The sequence below is a fragment of the Musca vetustissima genome, unplaced genomic scaffold (genome assembly GCF_032173495.1).
Source record: "Musca vetustissima isolate MV318-11 ecotype Yass unplaced genomic scaffold, APGP_CSIRO_Mvet_v1 utg3951, whole genome shotgun sequence".
Taxonomy (NCBI): Eukaryota; Metazoa; Arthropoda; class Insecta; order Diptera; family Muscidae; genus Musca; species Musca vetustissima.
In genome coordinates, this window is record NW_026888189.1 from 54,605 (window position 1) to 77,152 (window position 22,548).

The 22,548-nt window shown below is 33.6% G+C and overlaps 1 protein-coding gene across 1 annotated transcript in view; it reads left to right on the top strand.

Moving 5' to 3' along the window:
• The window catches only part of LOC133336000 (diacylglycerol kinase 1-like), a gene marked incomplete at its 3' end in the record, with an annotated part of 77,230 nt that overhangs the window by 38,439 nt on the left and 16,243 nt on the right, over window positions 1-22,548 (top strand). The window contains exons 6-8 of the mRNA XM_061544292.1: window positions 5,039-5,164; window positions 5,416-5,540; window positions 17,709-17,817. Of these exons, the coding sequence (XP_061400276.1) occupies window positions 5,039-5,164; window positions 5,416-5,540; window positions 17,709-17,817 (360 nt within the window). The remainder of the gene's footprint in view (window positions 1-5,038; window positions 5,165-5,415; window positions 5,541-17,708; window positions 17,818-22,548) is intronic.

Sequence of the window (22,548 nt, forward strand, 5' to 3'; positions counted from 1 at the left end):
TCACTTGTATTTCAAGTGATTGCAAACAAGACGATGAGGAAGCGTCTTCCTCTTCTTCTTCATCCACAATAAATTGATCAATAAAGTTTGAAGGAATAGAAACAGCAACAACCACTACAAAAACTAAAGCATACTTTAGGGAGTCGTTAGAAAACAACGAAATGAAAATATGAAAGCAAACTTTAATCAAAGTCAAAAGAAATGAGACTTGCAATTTATTGTAGTTTTGCTTAAAAAGTATCTCCTGCTAACAGTCTTGGCGACTTACACTTATTATTATGTGATGGACATGCTGCTTCATACTTTTGGGGTTGGGAATAAGCAAATTAATGCAGATAGTTTTGTGTATCAAAAAAAAAAAAATAACACGATGCAGCATTGCAAATTTATGATGATTATATTTAAGGTACCCTACAGAAGAGGATAAGTCAGAACGCTGTGCCAAATTTCGTGCAAATCGAAGGGTATATAGGGACTTTGGTACACCATTTACATAAAATCGGACGAAAATATATATGGGAGCTATATCGAAATCTGAAGCGATTTTGACGAAATTTAACACACATCGCTCTAGACCTAATTCAGAACGCTATGCCAAATTTTGTGCAAATCGAAGGATATATCGGGACTTTGGGACACCATTTACATAAAATCGGACGAAAATATATATGGGAGCTATATGTAAATCTGAACCGATTTTCAAGAAATTTAACACACATCGTTCTAGACTTAATTCCGTACGCTGTGCCAAATTTCGTGCAAATCGAAGGATATATCGGGACTTTTGTGCACCATTTAGCTAAAATCGGACAAAAATATATATGGGAGCTATATCTAAATCTGAACCGATTTTCACGAAATTTAACACACATCGTTCTAGACTTAATGCAGAACTCTATGCCAAATTTCGTGCATCTTGAAGGATATATCGGGACTTTGGTGCATTATTTACATAAAATCAGACGTAAATATATAAGGGAGCTATATCTAAATCTGAACCGATTTTTCCCAATTTCAATAGGGTTCGTCCTTGGGCCAAATAAATGAGCTGTGCCAAATTTCATCCAATTCGAATCAAAAATCCGACCTGTACTTTGTTTACAATTTAACATAGACAGACGGACGGACAGACGGTCATGCATAAATCGACTCAGAAAGTGATTCTATGCATATTCTCAAAAGAAACCATGGGTCTATCTCGATTATTTTTGCCTGTTACAAAAATATCCTCTCCTTTTGCAGATGATTGAAAAAATATATATTTTTTTAATCCACCTCTCTCAAAAATCTGTAGGTCATTTGATATTCCATATCGCCGCCTATATCCGTTTTGTTTATCTTTCTCATAACTCATTTACCAAAGCAAATCCAAAAAAAAACAAAAACTCTTGCATAATTTAAATCGTCAATATTTGGCAATGCATATTTTATGGCATTCATCTATTCTTGTAGTATACTTTTGGGGATTTATTTTAGAGATTTCTGTGATTGAGTGAATGTGAATGGCTGTGAATGTCAAACTGCACACTGCAATAATAAATTCATTTTAATAACAAATTCGATTCGATTCTGACACACACGCCGAACACAAAACGTCTCTGTCAAGCTTTGCGTAAAGTGCAAAGCTCAACAGAAAATTGACAAATATTTGCCATGAAATGAATTTTTTTTTCGATTTTTCTACAATTCTTAAGAACATCAATTCAGAGAAGGAGAAAATATTCGTTGCGATGGTATTGTTTAGTTATAGCTGTGTGAGTATATGTGTGTGAGCGATGTGAGTGAGTGTGAATATTATCCATGTGAATGGCAGTGATTTGACATAGCATTCACCATTGAGTGCAAGACAAATTCCTAATACTGACATTTAAGCAAGAAATTCGATTGTTGTCAATAACGATTCTTTGTCCTCCTGTGGAACATTATGGTGTGATTGTATTTGTGACCAAATACATACAAGAAAAAAAAACATCAATTCAATGCAGTAACATTTCTACAAAAATTTATTTTATACGCAAAGGTCTTTATGCAGATAATGATAATATCGTTGGTATTTTCTTTTTCTTCGTTTGGAATTGATTTGAATAAATTTAGAATATCTACGGATTTCTAAAAATTTTCAAATAGAAAGAAAAACAATTTTTTCAAATAAAACCAGTAAGGAAAGTAGTAAAGTCGGACGGGGCCGAATATATGATACCCTTCTACACTTTGGCTATATTCAACAGATGAATCCTAACAGACGTGGCATTTTTAAAGGAACAGTAAAATGAAATTGGATGACATGTTTATGGATCCAACCGATACTAAATTTTTCATTTTGTCAGATATAGAAGCTATATCTAAATCTGAACCGATTTTCACGAAACTTAACACACATCGTTCTAGACCTAATTAAGTACACTTTACCAAATTTCGTGCAAATCCAAAGATATATAGGCACTTTGGTACACCATTTACATTAAATCGGACGAAAATATATGGGAGCTATATCTAAATTTGGACCGATTTTCAGGAAACTTGGCAGACCTCATTCTAAGCTCAATTCAGTACGTTGTGCTAAATTTCGTGCAGATCGAAAGATATATAGGGAACTTGGTGCACCATTTACATTAAATCGGACGAAGATATATATGAGAGCTATATCTAAATCTGAACCGACTTTTCCCAATTTCAATAGGGTTCGACCTTGGACCAAATAAGTGACCTATGCCAAATTCTATTCAATTCGGATCATAAATGCGCCTGTACTTTGTTTACAATTAAACATGGAGAGACAGATGGACGGACATGCATAAACCGACTCGGAAAGTGATTCTATGCATATTCTCAAAAGTTTCGGGAAAATCGGTTCAGATTTAGATATAGCTCCCATGTATATTTTTGTCCGATTTATGTAAATGGTCCACCAAAGTCCCCATATATCGTTCGATTTGCACGAAATTTGGCACAGCGTACTAAATTAGGTCTAGAATGGTGTGTTTGAAATTTGCTGAAAATCGGTTCAGATTTACATATAACTACCATATATATATATATGCGTCCGATTTTAGGTAAATAGTCCACTAAAGTCCCTATATATCTTTCTATTTGCACGAAATTTGGCACAGCGTACTGCTTTGAGCCTAGAATGATGTGTGTTAAGTTTCGTGAAAATCGGTTCAGATTTAGATATAGCTCCCATATATATTTTCGTCCGATTTAATGTAAATGGTGTACCAAAGTCCCTATATATCTTTCGCTTTGCACGAAATTTGGCATAGGGTACTGAATTAGGTCCAAAATGATATGTGCTATGTTTTGAGAAAATCGGTTCAGATTTAGATATAGCTCCCATATATATTTTCGTCCGATTTAATGTAAATGGCGCACCAAAGGTCCTATATATCTTCCCATTTGCACGAAATTTGGCACAGCGTAATGAATTAGGCCTAGAATGACGTGTGTTAAGTTTTCTGAAAATCGGTTCAGATTTAGATATAGGTCCCATATATATTTTCGTCCGATTTTATGTATATGGTGTAACAAAGTCCTTATATATCGTTCCGATTGACACGAAATTTGGCAAAATGTACTGAATTAAGTCTAGATTGATGTGTGCACAGTTTCGTGAAAATCGGTTCAGATTTAGATATAGCTCCCATATATATCTTCGTCCGATTTAAGGTAAATTGTGTATCAAAGTCCCTATGTATCTTTCGATTTGCATGAAATTTGGCATAGCGTACTGAATTAAGTCTAGAATGATGTGTGCAAAGTTTCGTGAAAATCGGTTCGGATTTAGATATAGCTCCCATATATTTTTTCGTCCGATTTAATGTAAATGGCGCACCAAAGGCCCTATATATCTTTCGATTTGCACGAAATTTGGCACAGCGTAATGAATTAGTCCTAGAATGACGTGTGTTAAGTTTTCTGAAAATCGGTTCAGATTTAGATATAGGTCCCATATATATTTTCGTCCAATTTAAGGTAAATAGTGCACTAAAGTCCCTGGAAATCTTTCGATTTGCACGAATGTTGGCATAGCGTACTGAATAAAGCACAGAATGGTGTGTGTTAAGTTTCCTGAAAATCGGTTCAGATTTAGATGTAGCTCCCATATATATCTTCGTCCGATTTAAGGTAAATTGTGTACCAAAGTCCCTATGTATCTTTCGATTTGCCCGAAATTTGGCATAGCGTACTGAATTAAGTCTAGCATGTTGTGTGTTAAGTTTCGTGAAAATGGGTTCAGATTTCGATATAGCACCCATATATATCTTCGTCCGATTTTAGGTAAATTGTGTATCAAAGTCCCTATGTATCTTTCGATTTGCACGAAATTTGGCATAGCGTACTGAATTAAGTCTAGAATGATGTGTGCAAAGTTTCGTGAAAATCGATTCAGATTTAGATATAGCTTCTATATCTGACAAAGTGAAAAAAATAGTATCGGTTGCAGAATGGCATGTTTATGGATTCAATTTCATTTAAGTGGTCCTTGAAAAATGCGACGTCTGTTAGGATTCATCTGCTGAATATACCCAAAGTGGTGAAGGGTATCATATAGGCGGCCCCGTTCGACTTCACTACTTTCCTTACTGGTTTGAAATATTTTTTCAAGGTCCAATATAGGTGTGGATTTTTAAAGAATTATTTTTTTTTAATATTTTTTTCCAACATCCATAAAATACATGGTGGAGCCTCCCTGCACTTCTAAACAATTTGTCCATTTTTCTAAAAGTGTTTGAACATTTTTCAATTACTCAGCCATTAACCAAAAAATAAACAGAAAGCTCTGACACGCATCAGGGATTATTCTATTAACCACTTGTGGTTTAATTAATTTTTATATTGAACTTTTATTCTAAGGAGAAAAGTTTCACAGAACGCCTACGAACCCGCGCACACACACACACACACAAATTAATTATTAAGATGCCTTGTAATAACAATATTGTGAAGTTGTGAAAATATTTATTTTACCACCTGTCAAATAACAACAACAACAAAAATAACAACAACTTTGTTAATAAATCCTTTCATCTACTTACAGCTGATATTAAATTACTGACACGCAAATTGTCACACTTTGACCCGTTGACGTTGAAGGTACCACTCAAAGATGTCGTGTGCTATTTGTCGCTCTTGGAAGCTGGACGGCCGGAGGATAAATTGGAATGTAAGTAGACAAGAAGACGAAATTAAATATTTAATTAATTTGAAGGAAAATATTTTTAGATGTAATGCATACTTTTAGGCTAAAGAAAACTTTTATCGAATTTTGTGGCATATTTAGGGGGATTTTTTATTTATATTTTGTTCCTGACAAATAAAAATGATAGCATAATTTTAGGGGCATAATTTTTCATATAATTATAGTGGATATTTTCATTGCATACATTTTATCGTTTTCCATATTTCTTCTCCCAGTTATGTTCCGCTTATATGACACGGATGGCAATGGAGTTTTGGATACCGCCGAAATGGATGCCATTGTCAATCAAATGATGGCCGTTGCCGAATATCTTGGCTGGGATGTTAGTGAATTGAGACCGGTAAGTAATGACTTATATAGACATTTTACATATTATCATATCATTGTCGCCATTCGACATTTTTTGGCATATAATAGAGGACTGAAGATTGCTTTCTATATAAAAATCCCTTCATAGATGAGTTATTTTCAAAGATATTGAAGATTTTTTTAGGAAAAAAATGCCTTACCACGACTGACGATTTTTTTCTATAAATTTTTATAGAAAAAATGCCTCACCAAGGCTGACGATTTTTTTCTACAGCAAAAAAAAAACTACTTCACCAAGGCTGACGAATTTTTTTCTATAGGAAAAAAAATACCTCAGCAAAGCTGACGAATTTTTTTTCTACAGGAAATAAATACCTCAACAAGGCTGACGATTTCTTTATGTGAAAAAATACTTACACAAGGCTGACGAAATTTGCTCTATGGAAAAAAATATCTCACCAAGGCTGACGAATTTTTTTCTACAGGAAAAAATACCTAACCAAGGTTGAGGAATTTCTTCTACAGGAAAAAAATACTTCACTTCGATTTTTTTCCATAAAAAATGCATCAGCAAGGCTGACGAAATTTTTCTATAGGCTAACGATTCTAGATTAAACCAGTAAAGAAAGTAGTTGGTGCACCATTTGTTTTAAATCGGACGAAAATATATATGGGAGCTATATCTAAATCTGAACCGTTTTTCATGAAACTGAGTCCACATCATTCTAGAGTTAATTCAGTACGCTATGACAAATTTCGTGCAAACCGAAAGATATATAGGGTATTTGGTTCACCATTTACATTAAATCGGACGAAAATATATATAGCAGCTATATCTAAATCTCAACCGATTTTTACGAATGTTAGCACACAATATTCTAGACTCAATTCAGTATGCTCTGCCAAATTTCGTGCAAATCGAAATATATTTAGGGACTTTGGTGCCTTAAATCTGTCGAAAATATATATGGGAGCTATATCTAAATCTTAACCGATTTTTACGAAACCTAGCACACATCATGCTAGTCTTAATTCAGTACGCTGTGACAAATTTCATGCAAATCGAAAGATATTTAGAGACTTTGGTGCACCATTTACCATAAATCGGACGAAAATATATATGGGAGCTATATCTAAATCTGAACCGATTTTTCCCAATTTCAATAGGGTTCGTCCAAGGGCCAAATGAATGAGCTGTGCCAAATTTCATTTAATTCGAATCAAAAATGCGATCTGTACTTTGTTTACAATTTTACATGGACAGACAGACGGACGGACATGCATAAATCGACTTAGAAAGTGATTCTATGCATATTCTCAAAAAGAACCATGTGTCTATCTCGTTTCCTTTTGCTTGTAACACACATATGCACAAAGACATAATACCCTGCACCATAGTGTGGTAAAGGGTATACAAGCTTCAGGAGCTATAGGTGGCGTGGATGATTAAAAAAATTAGGAGCAATAGGAGGCGTGGATTTTTAAAAAAATTTTTTAGGGACTATATGAGGCTATTGGAGGCGTGGATTTTTTAAAAATATTTTAGGGACTATCGGAAGCTATTGTAGGCGTGGATTTTTTAAAAATATTTTAGGGACTATCGGAAGCTATTGTAGACGTGGATTTTTTAAAAATATTTTAGGGACTATCGGAAGCTATTGTAGGCGTGGATTTTTTAAAAAAATATTTTTCTATGGGCTATTGTAGGCGTGGATTTTTTAAAAATATTTTAGGGACTATTGGAGGCGATCATCGATCTAGTCATGTGTGTCCATCCGTCCGTCCGTCTGTCCATTATAATTTGTAAAAGATCGGTTAATATTGAGGGGATACCTAATTTTTGTCGATTTTTGTGGTCGCTCCGGAGGCCGTAATTATGGCCCGAACATTGCGAAATTTTTCATGGAAAAGGGGATCGGGCCAGAGAATAAGCATACCTATTTTGATGGAGATCGGTCAATATTTAGCGGGTCAAGTGGACCAAGACTTTTGTGACAAAATGTGTATTCTATGGCATATATATATACCCCAGAAGAACATAGATCCGGAAGTTGATAGTATATTCAGTAGTATATCCAAGAAAAGTAGTTGGCCTTTAAACATATACCAATTATATGGTTGTATGTACTCGGATGTGGGAGTTATACGTAAACATTTGAAGGTGTCTATGTGTTATGATATTGTTTAGTTCTACTATTATCCCACCAGAGGGCGGAAATGTCGCACTGATCGCTTTGAAATTTTACATAAAGTTCTGAACAATTACTTAGAACGGCTGTTTAGATGATGATCGGTCAATATTCCAATATTCCAAGGGTCAAATCAACAACAACCTAAAGTGACCACATTTTTTTGGGTTAAGTATTCACCTCGAGAAAACAAGATTTCGAAAATATTTCAGGGTTAGAACGTGGAGCTGTTGACCTATAATCAGTCAAGAGAGTGCAAATATCTCGAAATTTTGCTCAGGCTCAGAGTATAGAACTACAAAAATTAGAGGTTGGTAGAAGTTGTGTAGTTGGTTTCATATGGTCGCCCACATCCGACTATACTGCTCCGCTCGTTGGTTTTTAATGTTTCCAACATTAATTATTACCTCTTGTATGTACGGCTTCCATTTCGTTAAATTTAAATTCTTAGATTATTTAAAGTTGGTTTATTTATTTGAGCTTATTTCAAAAAAAGTACACTAGTAAATCAACTGATAATGAAGGGTTGCTAATTACACTCTATTTGTTTTCGGCACCACCACCACCCTTGGTGCATTTTGAGGTTTTTGCGTCCTTGAAATATTTTGTTTTATTTCAATTCAAATTAGTTGATGTAAAACTTAATTAGCTAATATTTTTGTTGGCAATTTCATTGTCCTTTGTAATTATGATGTTGTTATCCTTTAATGAAGAGAATTTCAATTTATTTGGAAAAAAAGGAAACACTAATTAAATGTGTAGTTTGAAAAAAACTGACAGCAGTTGATGGGGAATGTAGACAACAAATTATATGAGAAGATATCTAAGCTATACATGAAGGTCGTTTTATTTTCAATAAAAGGAAGAGGTCTTCAGAGAATATATGAACAACTCTAAGAGAAGTCTTGTGTAGGGTCCTTGATTTTTCTAAAGGTGGAAGGTAGTCCAGAATATTATTTTTAAGAGTTCTTATGTGCCATGTATGGTCATGCCATGTATGGTCGTACTATTTATAGATTATATATCATATTGTGAATTATCAATATAACAAATTGGTCACATTGTCTTCATTCTCACAATGTGCTTGAGAATAATCCTCTTATTACTTCTAAAGCTTAAAATCAACTCATAAGCCTCCATTGTGTCACATTGTGATGGTATTTCATTTTTTTTTTTTCATTTCTTCCCTTTCCTCCTATCCATCCACCCTACCATAATTTTTCAATTAAAAGCCTACCATAAATTCTTAATTTTAACCTCCATAATAAATTTATAGGTGTCCTGAAAATACAAAAAAAAAAAACAAATACAAAACTCCCACACAAATCATATGAAGCCGGCGGATGTACACAGCAGATTGTTGTGCACATAAATTTTTAATGTACAATTTGTTTGTTAGTCTTTACAAACATACATGGACATAAATTGCTCAACTTACTGATGCCGCTGCTGCTGTTATTCGTAGATTTACAAGTGTCACCACCACATACGGGGCAATTTACAGCAGACACACCTTGAGAAAATCTCACGTTTTTTTTTTCTCTCCCTCAAGCCCAAAAGTACTTTTGTCAACTTAGCCATCTTGAGACTGGAGGAGTAATACATCTCTAGTGGTGCTAAATAAAAAAAATAAGAAAGAGGTCCTGGAAGCAGCAGTTCTTTTTCAAATATTTTCACACAAGACTTAAGAGTTTGGTAAAGAAAGGATATGGTATATTATTTGGGAAAGTGGGCTGGTTTAAAGATTCCCAAATAATAAAGAGTTAAAAAAAGCGTTTTCAATCAAGGGCTATATTAGGCGTGGATTTAAAAAAAATCAAGGGTTTTATTAGGCGTGGATAAAAAAAATCAAGGGTTTTATTAGGCGTGGATTTAAAAAAAAATCAAGGGTTTTATTAGGCGCGGATTTAAAAAAATTTCAAGGGTTATATCAGCCGTGGTCCAATAATTTTTTTTTCGAACCACTGTGCCTAAATTTGCGATTACAAATTTACCAAATGTCTTAAAATCCAAAATGACGACTTGCTGACTGTTGGCATGACACAGCGAACTGCCGGTAAACAGTAAATCTAGCAAACATAACTTAGAACTCCCTCTATGCTACTATGGTCTTTGACCATGAAAAAATATTCTTTAAAAAATCGACCCCTTTGTAGAATTTTTCTAAAAACATGTCGCAAAATTCAATACGTATACGTATACGTTGCGACAACATAAATACGCCCTGCAGTACCAACTTGTATTTATACCCATCACCACACTGTGGCACAGGTTATTATGTGTTTGTGCATATGTTTGTAACAGGCAAAAGGAAACATGGTTCCTTTTGAGAATATGCATGAAATCACTTTCTGAGTCGATTTATCCACGTCCGTCACTCCGTCCATCCGTCCGTCTGTAGATGTTAAATTGTAAACAAAGTACAGGTCACATTTATGATCCGATTTGGATGAAATTTGGCACAAGTCAGTTATTTGATCCAAGGACGAACCCTATTGAAATTGGAAATAATCGGTTCAGATTTAGATATAGCTCCTACATATATTTTAGTCCGATTTAAGGAAAATCACCAAAGTGTCTATATATTTTTCGATTTGCACGAAATTTGGTACATCGTACTGAATTAAACTTAGAATGATGTGTGCTATGTTTCCTGAAAATCGGTTGATATGTAGATATAGCTCCCATATATATTTTCGTCCGATTTTATGTAAATGGTGCACCAAAGACCCTATATATCCTCCGATTTCCACGAAATTTGGCACAACGTACTGAATTAAGCCTAGAATGATGTGTGCCAAGTTTCGTGAAAATCGATTCATATATATTTTCGTCCGATTTAAGGTTAATGGTACACCAAAGTCCCTAAATATCCCTCGATTTGCACGAAATTTGGCATAGCGTACTGAATTAAGCCAAGAATGATGTGTGCCAAGTTACGTTAAAATCGATTCAGATGTAGATATAGCTCCCATATATATTTTTGTCCGATTTTAAGTAAATGGTACACCAAAGTCCCTAAATATCCCTCGATTTGCACGAAATTTGCCATAGCGTACTGAATTACGCATAGAATGATGTGCGCTAAGTTTCGTGAAAATCGGTTCAAATTTCGGTATAGCTCCCATATATACATCCTTCCGATTTCATGTAAATGGTGCTGGAAAGTCCCTATATATCCTTCGATTTGCATGAAATTTGGCATAACGTACTGAGTTGAGTCTAGAATGCTGTGGGGTACGTTTCGGTAAAATCGATTCAGATTTCGACTGTGACTTGAATGACATTATTGCGTTTTGTTGAAATTAGTGCAGATGTAGCTAGCTTCCATATATATATATATATCGAACGGGTGTCTGATTGATATTAAATTTGTAACAGTGCGACATACCGAATAGCGTGTATCAAGGCATGATAATGTTCCTTGGAGGGAACATTGACATGCAATTGTAAGGATACATATGTCCAATATACCCAAAATTGGTGAAGGGTATCATATAGCCGCCCCAGTCCGACTTTACTACTTTCCTTACAGGTTTTTTAATGCCTTTACACAAATTTCAAACAATATTTTTAAAACTTAAACATCTTTAGTAGTCATTGAAAAAAATATTTTTAAAATAAAAAAATTATTTTTGTTCCCAAAATTCAGGCTTATTTCAGTATTGATGCTATATATAAATTGTCTCTTCTTTAGAACATGCAATTCTCGGAATCCTCTAACGATTATTTTGAAAAAGTAACATCCCTGTTAACTACCTCAATAAAGTGTTTCAATTATAAAAGTACTTGGCTTTTGTAGCATTTGATCAAATACTTAAGCCAGGCCACAATGCGTATACGTTGTGTCGGCACGTATACGCCCCATGTGGTACCCATTTGATGAATTATTTAGATGACAATACAATACAAGTTATTAACAATTTATTTACAAAATTCAAAATGATGATAATAGAATTCTTGGAACCGTGATTGACAAATAAGTCTCTGAATAAATATTTAAATATAATTTAAACTTAAGGGGCCCCCCACCCCCATTCTCGGGGTCAAAAAATTATTTAACTTAATTCGAATCTACGCTAATTCAAGAATATCCCTACAAAAAAAATCTCAAGAACTCTTGAAGATATAGCCGATTTTTTCTGTCAGCATCAAGTGACGGCTGAAGGGCTTCTCAAACTGTAAACGCGTTTTTCTCTAAACGAATGGCGGGCACGATATCTCAAAAACTAATGGCCCAATCGATTCCAAATTTTTACACGTTTCTCTGTGAGTGTATAGCTATCGTATGAACTAGGATAAAGCCAATCGGCAATGAACTTCCTTATTTTTAACTTGGTTTTTGACCAAAAATCGGCGATATTTTTTTAAAGGTCCGCCGAAGTCAATAATCCTAGTTCATACGAGAGCCACACATGTACTCTTTCTAACACCTTTGGCATTTTCGGATTCCGATGTTCCAGTGAGGAGTTATCGTGCCCGTTATCAACAATAAGGACTTTTCTTTAATTACAAAAAACAACAACAAAACAATAACAAATTTTTTTTTATTTTTCTTCTCTTTTACATCTTCAAATATATACGTGCAAAGTTACATACCTTAACAAACATTGCTATTGATTTACCAGCCCTTTGAAAATCTTGAAAAATTAAAATCGAGAATTCCTTAAATTTCAAATTTTTAAAATATCATAATTTTTTTTTTCGAACCACTGTGCCTAAATTTGTGATTAAAAATTTACCAACGGAATTAAAATCCAAAATGAAAAAGGCTTGTGACCACTTGCTGACTGTTGGCATGACACGGCAAACTGCCGGTAAACAGTAAATCTTGCAAACAGAATTTAGAACCTTCTCACAGCTATTATGGTATGGTTGACATTGATGTGTAGCCACTATTGAGACCTTTAAGATGTCTAACATCAGGCAAAATGTTCTGCAGCTACTTCTGCTTCTTCTTCTTCTTCGTCATCATCCACTTCGTCTCCAACTACTTCTGGTGTTTACTTGACTTGTCTTCAAAGATGTTGACATTCTCATCTTGTCGTTACATTCTCTGGTAGTCAAATGAAAGAAAATCAAAACTCTTGACAGACTAACAGAACACACAGATTTTTACTGAGGTTATAAAGGTTGTCATTGTTGTTGCTGTTGTTGTTATTCTTGTTATTATTATTGTTGTTGTAAGTCTCTGATTCAGACATTAAAGATGTAAGCCGGCAGGGTGATTGTGAGTGAGTGTATAATAAGACTACTGTCTCTGATGTTCCTACTTCTTCTCCTTCTTCATCTTCCTCTTTTTTATATCTTCCTTCCTTGTCATAAAATAATAAAGAAATACTGAAATTAAGTCCTTTATTCTTATTAGCCCGTAATAGAATTTGATGAGTTTTGTATGACAGAATTACATTTCTTTTTTCTGTGTATTTCTATGAATTGTAATTGTTCTGCTTTCGTTTAGTATGCTTTAGTCTCTTCTACTTTGGTTTACGTTTTAGTTTATTTCTTTGTAATATCCCCTTTTGTGTGTTGTAATAAAAATAAAATATATTTCTTTTCTTTCTTATTGTATAAATTTAAGTTAATCGTTATGGGATAGTTTAGTAAGTTGAGCTTGTTTTATTCAAATGATTTTGTAAGCTGGGGAAAATACGAAGCTAATGATGTGGAAAAAAAATTATAACAAAATCATGCGTTCAAGAAAAATATTATATTTATGGGATAGTTAGTCAGAGAGTATGTATTCATGCTAGGTGCAGTCCTCAATTGTTTTTATACCCTCCACCATAGTATGGAGGTTATATTAATTTTGTCATTCTTCTGAAGGAATTGCGATTGTTTGCTGAAATTTTCCAAAGGGTTGTCTTTTGTCCGCAGGCAGGTCAAGTTAGAAGAAGGGATATATCGGTCCACGTTTAGGCATAGCTCCCATATAAGGGTACCCCCCATTTTCGATATTTTGGGGTTCTTGAGCGCGTTTTTCAACCGAATTCGCTGAAATTTGGTACATTGGGTTATTATTGGGTACTAAATGTCTCCACAAAAAATTATAAATATAGGTCCACTTTTTCTGGTAGCCCCCATATAACGGTACCTCCTAATTTTCAGTATTTTGGGGGTTTTGGTCGTATTTTCCCACCGAATTGGTAGTAATTTAGTATTTTGAGTTCTTAATAGATTCCAAATCTTTCCACAAAAAATTATGAATATGGGACAATTTTTTCGGGTAGCCCCCATATACGAGTACCCCCAATTTGTTGGTATTTTGGGGTTCTTGAGCGCGTTTTTCAACCGAATTCGATGCAATTTGGTATTTTGTAGAAGTATTTGGTAACAAATCTCCCTACCAAAAATTATTAATAACTCCCTTTTGATACCCTTCACCACTCTGTGGTACATGGTATTATGTCTTTGTGCATATGTTTGTAACGGCAAAATGAAACGAGATAGACACATGGTTCCTTTTGAGAATATGCATAGAATCACTTTTTAAGACGATCTATGCATGTCTGTCTGTCCATGTTAAATTGTGAACAAAGTACAGGTCGCATTTATGACCCGAATTGGATGAAATTTGGCACAGCTCTTTTGTTTGACCTAAGGACGAACCCTACTGAAATTGAGAAAAATCGATTAAGGTTTAGATATAGCTTCCATATATATTTTCGTCCGAGTTAAAGTATGTGGTGTTCCAAAGTCCCCATATACCTTTCGATTTGCACGAAATATGGCACAGCGTACTGAATTAGGTCTAGAATGATGTGTGTTAAGTTTCCTGAAAATCGGTCCAGATTTATATATAGCTCCCATATATATTTTCGTCCGATTTTATGTAAATGGTATACCAAAGTCCCTATATATCTTTCGATTTGCACGAAATTTGGCATAGAGTAATGAATTACCTCTAAAATGATGTGTGTTAAGTTTCGTGAAAATCGGTCCAGATTTATATATAGCTCCCATATATATTTTCGTCCGATTTTATGTAAATGGTATACTTAAGTCCCTGGAAATCTTTTGATTTGCACGAATTTTGGCACAGCGTAGTGAATTAAGTTTAGAATGATGTGTGTAAAGTTTCGTGAAAATCGGGTCAGATTTAGATACAGCTCCCATATATATTTTTGTCCGATTTAATGGTGCACCAAAGTCCCTGTATATCTTTCGATTTGCACGAAATTTGGCATAGCGTATTGAATTAAGTCTAGAATGATGTGTGCCAAGTTTCGTGAAAATCGGTTCAGATTTAGATATAGCTCCCATATATATATATATATCTTCGTCCGATTTAAGGTAAATGGTGTACCAAAGTTCCTATATATATTTCGATTTGCACGAAATTTGGCATAGCGTACTGAATTAAATCTAGAATGATGTGTGTTAAGTTTCGTGAAAATCGGTTTAGATTTAGATATAGCTCCCATATATATTTTCGTCCGATTTAATGTAAAAGGTGTACCAAAGTCCCTAGATATCTTTCTATTTCCTTAATTTTGTCCCTGGTCCTTTAAAAATTCGATGTCTTTTAGGTTTCATTTGTTGGATATACCGAAAGTGGTGAAGCGTATCATATAGTCGGCCCCGTCCGACTTTACAACTTTCCTTACTGGTTAATATTTACTTATTTCAATGCGTATACGTTGCGGCAACATGTATATGCACTACTGCACTCACATGAAGAAAGCAGCCCTCAAGTCCATCTAAAAATATTTTTTAATAACTGTAAGTTTGTCTTAAACCTCAAAAATAAAAAGTTCGCCTCGTTAGACCTGGGAAAAATATTATTTAAAGAACCCATGCGTTGTATAGGGCTTGAAAAAATAATTCTTTAAATAATCCATGTCTTATATAGGACTTGAAAAATATTCTTTAAAAAATCCACGCCTTCGGTATAGGCCTTGAAAAATATTCTTTAAAAAATCCACGCCTTCTGTCTAGGCCTTAAAAAAATATTCTTTAAAAAATCCACGCCTCCTGTATAGGCCTTGAAAAAATATTCTTTAAAAAATCCGCGCCTTCTGTATAGGCCTTGAAAAAATATTCTTTAAAGAATCCACGCCTTCTGTATAGGCCTTAAAAAAATATTCTTTAAAAAATCCACGCCTTCTGTATAGGCCTTGAAAAAATATTCTTTAAAAAATCCACGCCTTATATAGAGCCTTGAAAAAATATTCTTTAAAAAATCCACGCCTTGTATAGAGCATTGAAAAAATATTCGTTAAAAAATCCACGCCTTCTGTATAGGCCTTGAAAAAATATTCTTTAAAAAATCCACGCCTTCTGTATAGGCCTTGAAAAAATATTCTTTAAAAAATCCACGCCTTCTGTATAGGCCTTGAAAAAATATTCTTTAAAAAATCCACGCCTTCTGTATAGGCCTTGAAAAAATATTCTTTAAAAAATCCACGCCTTCTGTATAGGCCTTGAAAAAATATTCTTTAAAAAATCCACGCCTTCTGTATAGGCCTTGAAAAAATATTCTTTAAAAAATCCACGCCTTCTGTATAGGCCTTGAAAAAATATTCTTTAAAAAATCCACGCCTCCTGTATAGGCCTTGAAAAAATATTCTTTAAAAAATCCACGCCTTCTGTATAGGCCTTGAAAAAATATTCTTTAAAAAATCCACGCCTTCTGTATAGCCCTTTAAAAAATATTCTTTAAAAAATCCACGCCTCCTGTATAGGCCTTGAAAAAATATTCTTTAAAAAATCCAGGCCTTCTGTATAGGCCTTGAAAAAAATATTCTTTAAAAAATCCACGCCTTCTGTATAGGCCTTGAAAAAATATTCTTTAAACAATCCAGGCCTTCTGTATAGGCCTTGAAAAAAAAAATTCTTTAAAAAATCCACGCCTTCTGTATAGGCCTTAAAAAAATATTCTTTAAAAAATCCACGCCTTGTATTTTTTCTGTATAGGCTTGAAAAAATATTTTAAAAAATCCAAAAGCTTGAAAAAATATTTTTTAAAACATCCACGCCTTGTATTGAGCCTTGAAAAAATATTCTTTAAAAAATCCACGCCTTTTATAGAGCCTTTACAAAAGCTTCAAACAATTTTTTTAAAAATTCCACGTCTCTAGTAGTCATTGAAAAAAAAATATTTTTAAAATATTGTCACCTTAAAAATTATTTCTTCCCCAAAATTCAGGCTTTTTTTCAGTATTGATGCTATATAAATTGTCTCTTCTTTAGAACATACAATTCTTGGAATACTCTAACAATTATTTTGAAAAGTAACATCCCTGTTAAACATCCTCAATAAAGTGTTTTTCAATTATAAAAGACCTTATGGCTTTTGTAGCATTTGATCAAATACTTAACCCAGCCCACAATGCGTATACGTTTGATAAAATATTTAGATTACTATGTGGTAACAATACACTACAAATTATTAACAATTTCTTTACAAAATTCAAAATGATGATAATAGAATTCTTGGAATCTTCATTTACAATTTAAGTCCCTGAATAAATATTTAAATATAATTTAAATTACAAAAACCCATTGAATACCGCAAAGACATTCATTCAGTCATTCATTTATTCGAATGAATAGCAATAAAACGTTTTGACAATATTCATATCATTGTCATATCATTAGGGGCAAAGTCAATTTTTGTTTGAGCTTACTTCCATCTTCGAAATATGTGGCAAGTGGATATTTTGGAAAATTTCTTCTCAAATCAAGATATCTCTGGCTGTGATATGTTTCTTAAATTGCCAAACACTTGTGTGTCGATTCGAAACTTTTGCCACACAGACACACACGACTATAAGTGACAATTCATATGCCAGCTACACACACACACATACTTTCACATCGACTTTCATCTATTTTCAAATTCATGTGCATACTCTTTAGCATGGCAATATAAACATTCATAACACTCACATATTTTCCTATACATATACATACACACACATATATATATACAATGTGCAAATATCTCTATTTTTGATGCCCTTAGTTTCATTCTTGTCTTCTTCTCCTTCTTCATGGAAATTTTACAGATTTTACAAGATATGATGATCGAAATTGACTATGATGCCGATGGCACTGTCTCGTTGGAGGAATGGCAACGTGGTGGCATGACAACGATACCTTTATTGGTGCTATTAGGTAAGTTATGTGGAAAATCAAAAAAAAAATATGTCGAAGAAGAAATGAGAAGAGGTAAAATAAGAAGATGAATATTTTGTAAAGAGATGTGTGATATTAACTATTGTGGATACATAGGCAAGGGTATGAGACAATCCCAAAATTAAAAAAAAAAAAAAACTAAATAAAATTAGAGAACAAGTAAAAACGTCTTTAAGTTCGGCAGGATCTGAACATTTTAAAACCTCCAACAAAAGGTGGATATTTAAAATATCTAAAATCTATGGAGACATTTGTATATGGGGGATCTGTTATATGGGAAAATTGGGCTCGGACCTTAAACATGCCTATGTATGGGAGACATGGACTTATATTGAAAATATTCTGTAAACAGAGTCAATTCGGATGGGAAATACATGGGAAATATGGGGGATAAACATATTTTAAAATTTTTTGGTATGAAGATTTGCCACCTAATGAGAACTCCAAAATATGAATTTAGAGCTGATACGGTTGAAAAACGTGTCAAAAATCTTCAAAATTGGGACAATTTGGGATACTTTATATGAGGACTATACACGAACCTGAACCAAAATTGACAATTTTTGGTATAATAATTTGACACCTGGTGAGAACCCAAAATACCAATTTACAGCCAATTCGGATAAAAACGAAAAGTTCTTAAAATACCGAATATCGGGAGGCACCTTTATATTGGGGCTATACCAAATCATGGACCAATAATTATAATTTTTGCTACGACGATTCTCTACCATAGGAGAACCAAAAATACCAAATTATAACCAATATGAAAGAATAACATAGTCAAGACCCCCAAAATATCAAAAAAATGGGCTACATATATCATACCAATGAGCTACATATATCATACCATGGACCGATATTGAAAATTTTTGGAAGGAATATTCGATACTCAGTTAGAATGCAAAATATCAAATTACAACAAAATCGGTTAAAAACCCATAAAAAATCTACACAAAATGCCCAAAAATCGGAGGTCCTGTTATATGGGGTCTATACCCAAAAATGACCCCATATAATGCCCAAAAATCGGAGGTCCTGTTATATGAGGTCTATACCAAAATGTAACCAATATAAGATAATTTTTTGTAGGAATATTTGACACCCCAAAATTTAAAAACCAAATTATAACCAATTTGGTACATAATCATACCAAATTTCTCAAAATACCGAAAAACGGAGGTCCCGTCATATGAGGTCTATAGCATAAAGTGGACCGATATCGATTATTTTTTGTAGGAAGATATATCACCCCTTGAGAACCCAAAATAAAAAATTACAGCCAATGTTATATGGGGTCTATACCCAAAAATTACCCCATATAATGCCCAAAAATCAGAGGTCCTGTTATATGGGGGCTATACCAAAATGTGGACCGATAATGATAATTTTTTGTAGGAAGATTTGACACCCAGTGAAAATTTAAAATATCAAATTATAACCAATTTGGTTGAAAACGGTGCCCAAATTTCTTAAAATACCGAAAAACGGAGGTCCCGTCATATGTGGGCTATACCATAAATTGGACCGATATTGATTAGTTTTTGGTAGGAAGATTTGTCACCCCTTGAGAATCCAAAATAACAAATTACAGCCAATTTGATTGGAAAACATGTTTGAAATTCTCAAAATACCGAAAATCGGAGGTCCAGTCATATGCGGGTATACCAAAATGTGGACCGATATTGATTATTTTTGTTAGGAAGATATGTCACCTCCTGAGAACCCAAAATAACAAATTACAGCCAATTCGATTGGAAAATTGATAATTTTTGGTAGATAAAATTGGCATCTAATGAGAACCCAAACTATCAAATTACAGACAATTTGGTCGAAAAACGTAGTCAAGTCCTCCAAAATACCGATGTTCGGAAGATACCTTCATATGGGGGCTACCCTTAAAAGTATATAAATATTCTTAGTTTTTGGTGGGAAGATTTGACACCCAGTGAGAATTCAAAATACCAAATTATAGCCAATTTGGTTGAAAACGGTGTCCAAATTTCTCAAAATACCGAAAATCGGAGGTAACTTTATATGGGGGCTATACAATAAAATGGACCGATATTGATTAGTTCTTGGTAGGAAGATATGTCACCCCTTGAGAACCCAAAATAAGAAATTACAGCCAATTCGATTGGAAAACATGTTTGAAAATGTCAAAATTCCGAAAATCGGAGATACCTTTATATAGACCCCATACCAAAATATGGACCGATAACAATAATATTTGATACTAAGATTTGGCACCCAATGAGAACCCAAAATACCAAATTACAACCAATTTGGTTGAAAAACATAGTCAAGCTCCCCCAAAATATCGAATAAAAGAGGTTGCCTTTACATGGGGGCTATACCTAAATATGGACCTATATTCATAATTTTTTGTGGGAAGATTTTCTACAACATGTAAACTCAAAATTCCAAATTACAGCCAATTCGGTTGAAATATCAGCGCAAGCTCCCTAAAATACGGAAAGTCGGGAGGTACCCCAAAATTTGGGTCAATATTAATAATTTTTGGTAGGAAGAAGTAAGAAGATTTGCCACCCAAAGAGAATCCCAAGTACCAAATTACAGTCAATTTGATTGAAAAAATGGGCTCAAGCTCCCCAAAATATCGAAATGTGTGGGAGATACTGATATATGGGAGGTATAGCTCCTATCTTCATAATTGATTGTGGGAAGATTATCTACAACATGAAAAACCAAAACTCCAAATTACAGCCAATTTGGTTAAAATATGGGCACAAGCTCCCTAAAATACAGAAATTCGGGAGGTACCCTTATATAGGAGCTACCCCAAAATATGGGTCAATATTAATCATTTTTGGTAGGAAGATTTGCTATCTAAAGAGAATCCCAAATACCAAATTACAGTCAATTCAATTGAAAAAATGTGCTCAAGCTCCCCAAAATATCGAAATGTGGGGGGTACTGATTGATAATTTTTGGTAGGAAGATTTTCTATCTAATGAAAACCTCAAATATAAAAAATACAACAAAATAATGAATAATGGGAGTACCGTTATATGTGGGCTATACTAAAAAGTTTTGTCCAAGCTCTTCAGAATACTGAAAATCAGATGGTATAGTTATAAGAGAGCTATACCAAAAAGTATGGATATAATTATAATTTTTAGTAGAGAGAAAACGTAAACCATGAGAACCCAAAATACCAAATTTCAGCTAATTAGATTAAATTATTTGCCCAAAATATCGAAACTTAGGAGGTACTGCTATGTGGGAGCTACACTGAAATTTCGGTCAATATTACTAATTTTGAGTAGGTAGATTTTCTAGCCTATGAGAATCCAGAGTATTAAATTACAGCCAAATCGGTTGAAAATCGAGCCTTAACTCATTAAGATACGTCAAATCGGTAGTTACCGCTATAGGTCTATTGGGTTAAAAGTCGACCAGTCCTGATCATTTTTGGTGGGAAGATTTCCTCCAAAGATTTCTTCCCAACGAGATCCCAATATACAAAATTTTTGTCGATTGGGTTGATATACTGATCAAGTTCCCCATAGTACCGAAATTTGTGAGATATCGTTATATGGGGTATATACAAAAATTGTGGACCGATATATCCCATTTTCAATACCAAACCTCCTAGGCGTTGTAGCAACATTTTTCATCCTCTTTCGTCAAAATTCTCCTTCAGGTCTACCATCCATTTTCTTCCTATATTGTAGATTCAATTCACCTTCCCTACCATCCTGCCGGCAGTCCTATAGCTAAGTACTAACCAAACTCCTTAGTCATGTACGAAACTCCACAGAACCGAAAAAAACTTTTTCTTATTTGTCATCTCAAAGAGAAAAAAACTAGAAACTCACTTAAGATGAGAACCAATAAACTACAGACACAAACACACACTCACACAGACACACACATATATATATATATATATATATATATAAACACACTAGAAGCCAGAAGCACCTATGGTGACGAAAAGAAAATACTTCATATTTTTCACACAAACCCTCGCTCCAGCCCTCTCTCTCTCTCTCCCATGCGAAAAAAACGAAGCGCTTTAAGACTTCAATATTGTCAAAGTACTACTGCACAGACTAAAACTTCCTTGGTTCCTAGTTACTGGCAATCGGAATGGGAAAAAAATAGTACTCCTTAATCGTTATTTCCAGCACCAGGCAACCAACCAACAGCAACAACATATGTTGGTGACAAGCAGCAATTTTGATAGTGTTTTTGTTGTTGCGGTTGCTGCTGGTAATGCTGTTCAAGTGCAGGAAATTGTGCTGCAGTTTAGAGTTTTTTTCTTCATCTCAAGATTTTCTTAGGTTTTTTCCTCCTTTTAAGATAAAAATATTGTGGCTGAAGGTATTTTAATTTTTAATGGGTATTTGTAGATATTTAAGAAGTTTTAGAATTTAATAAAATAATTTTAATTATATTTAATGAATTTACAAATAATGATTTTTAAAGTAAAAATGTATTATAAAAAATTAAAAATAAATTATTTATATTTAAAAAAATACCTTTTAAAGAATTTATTTTTTACTTTAAAAAATATTTTTGTATTACAAAAAAAAAATATTTCAACTTTCTATATTTTATTTAACATTTAAAAATTATTTTTTAGAAATAAAAAATATTTATTATTATTATTTATTTATTTATTTTTTTTTTGATATTTAAAAAATAAAAAAAAAATGTTTAAATGTTTATTGAAATTTAATT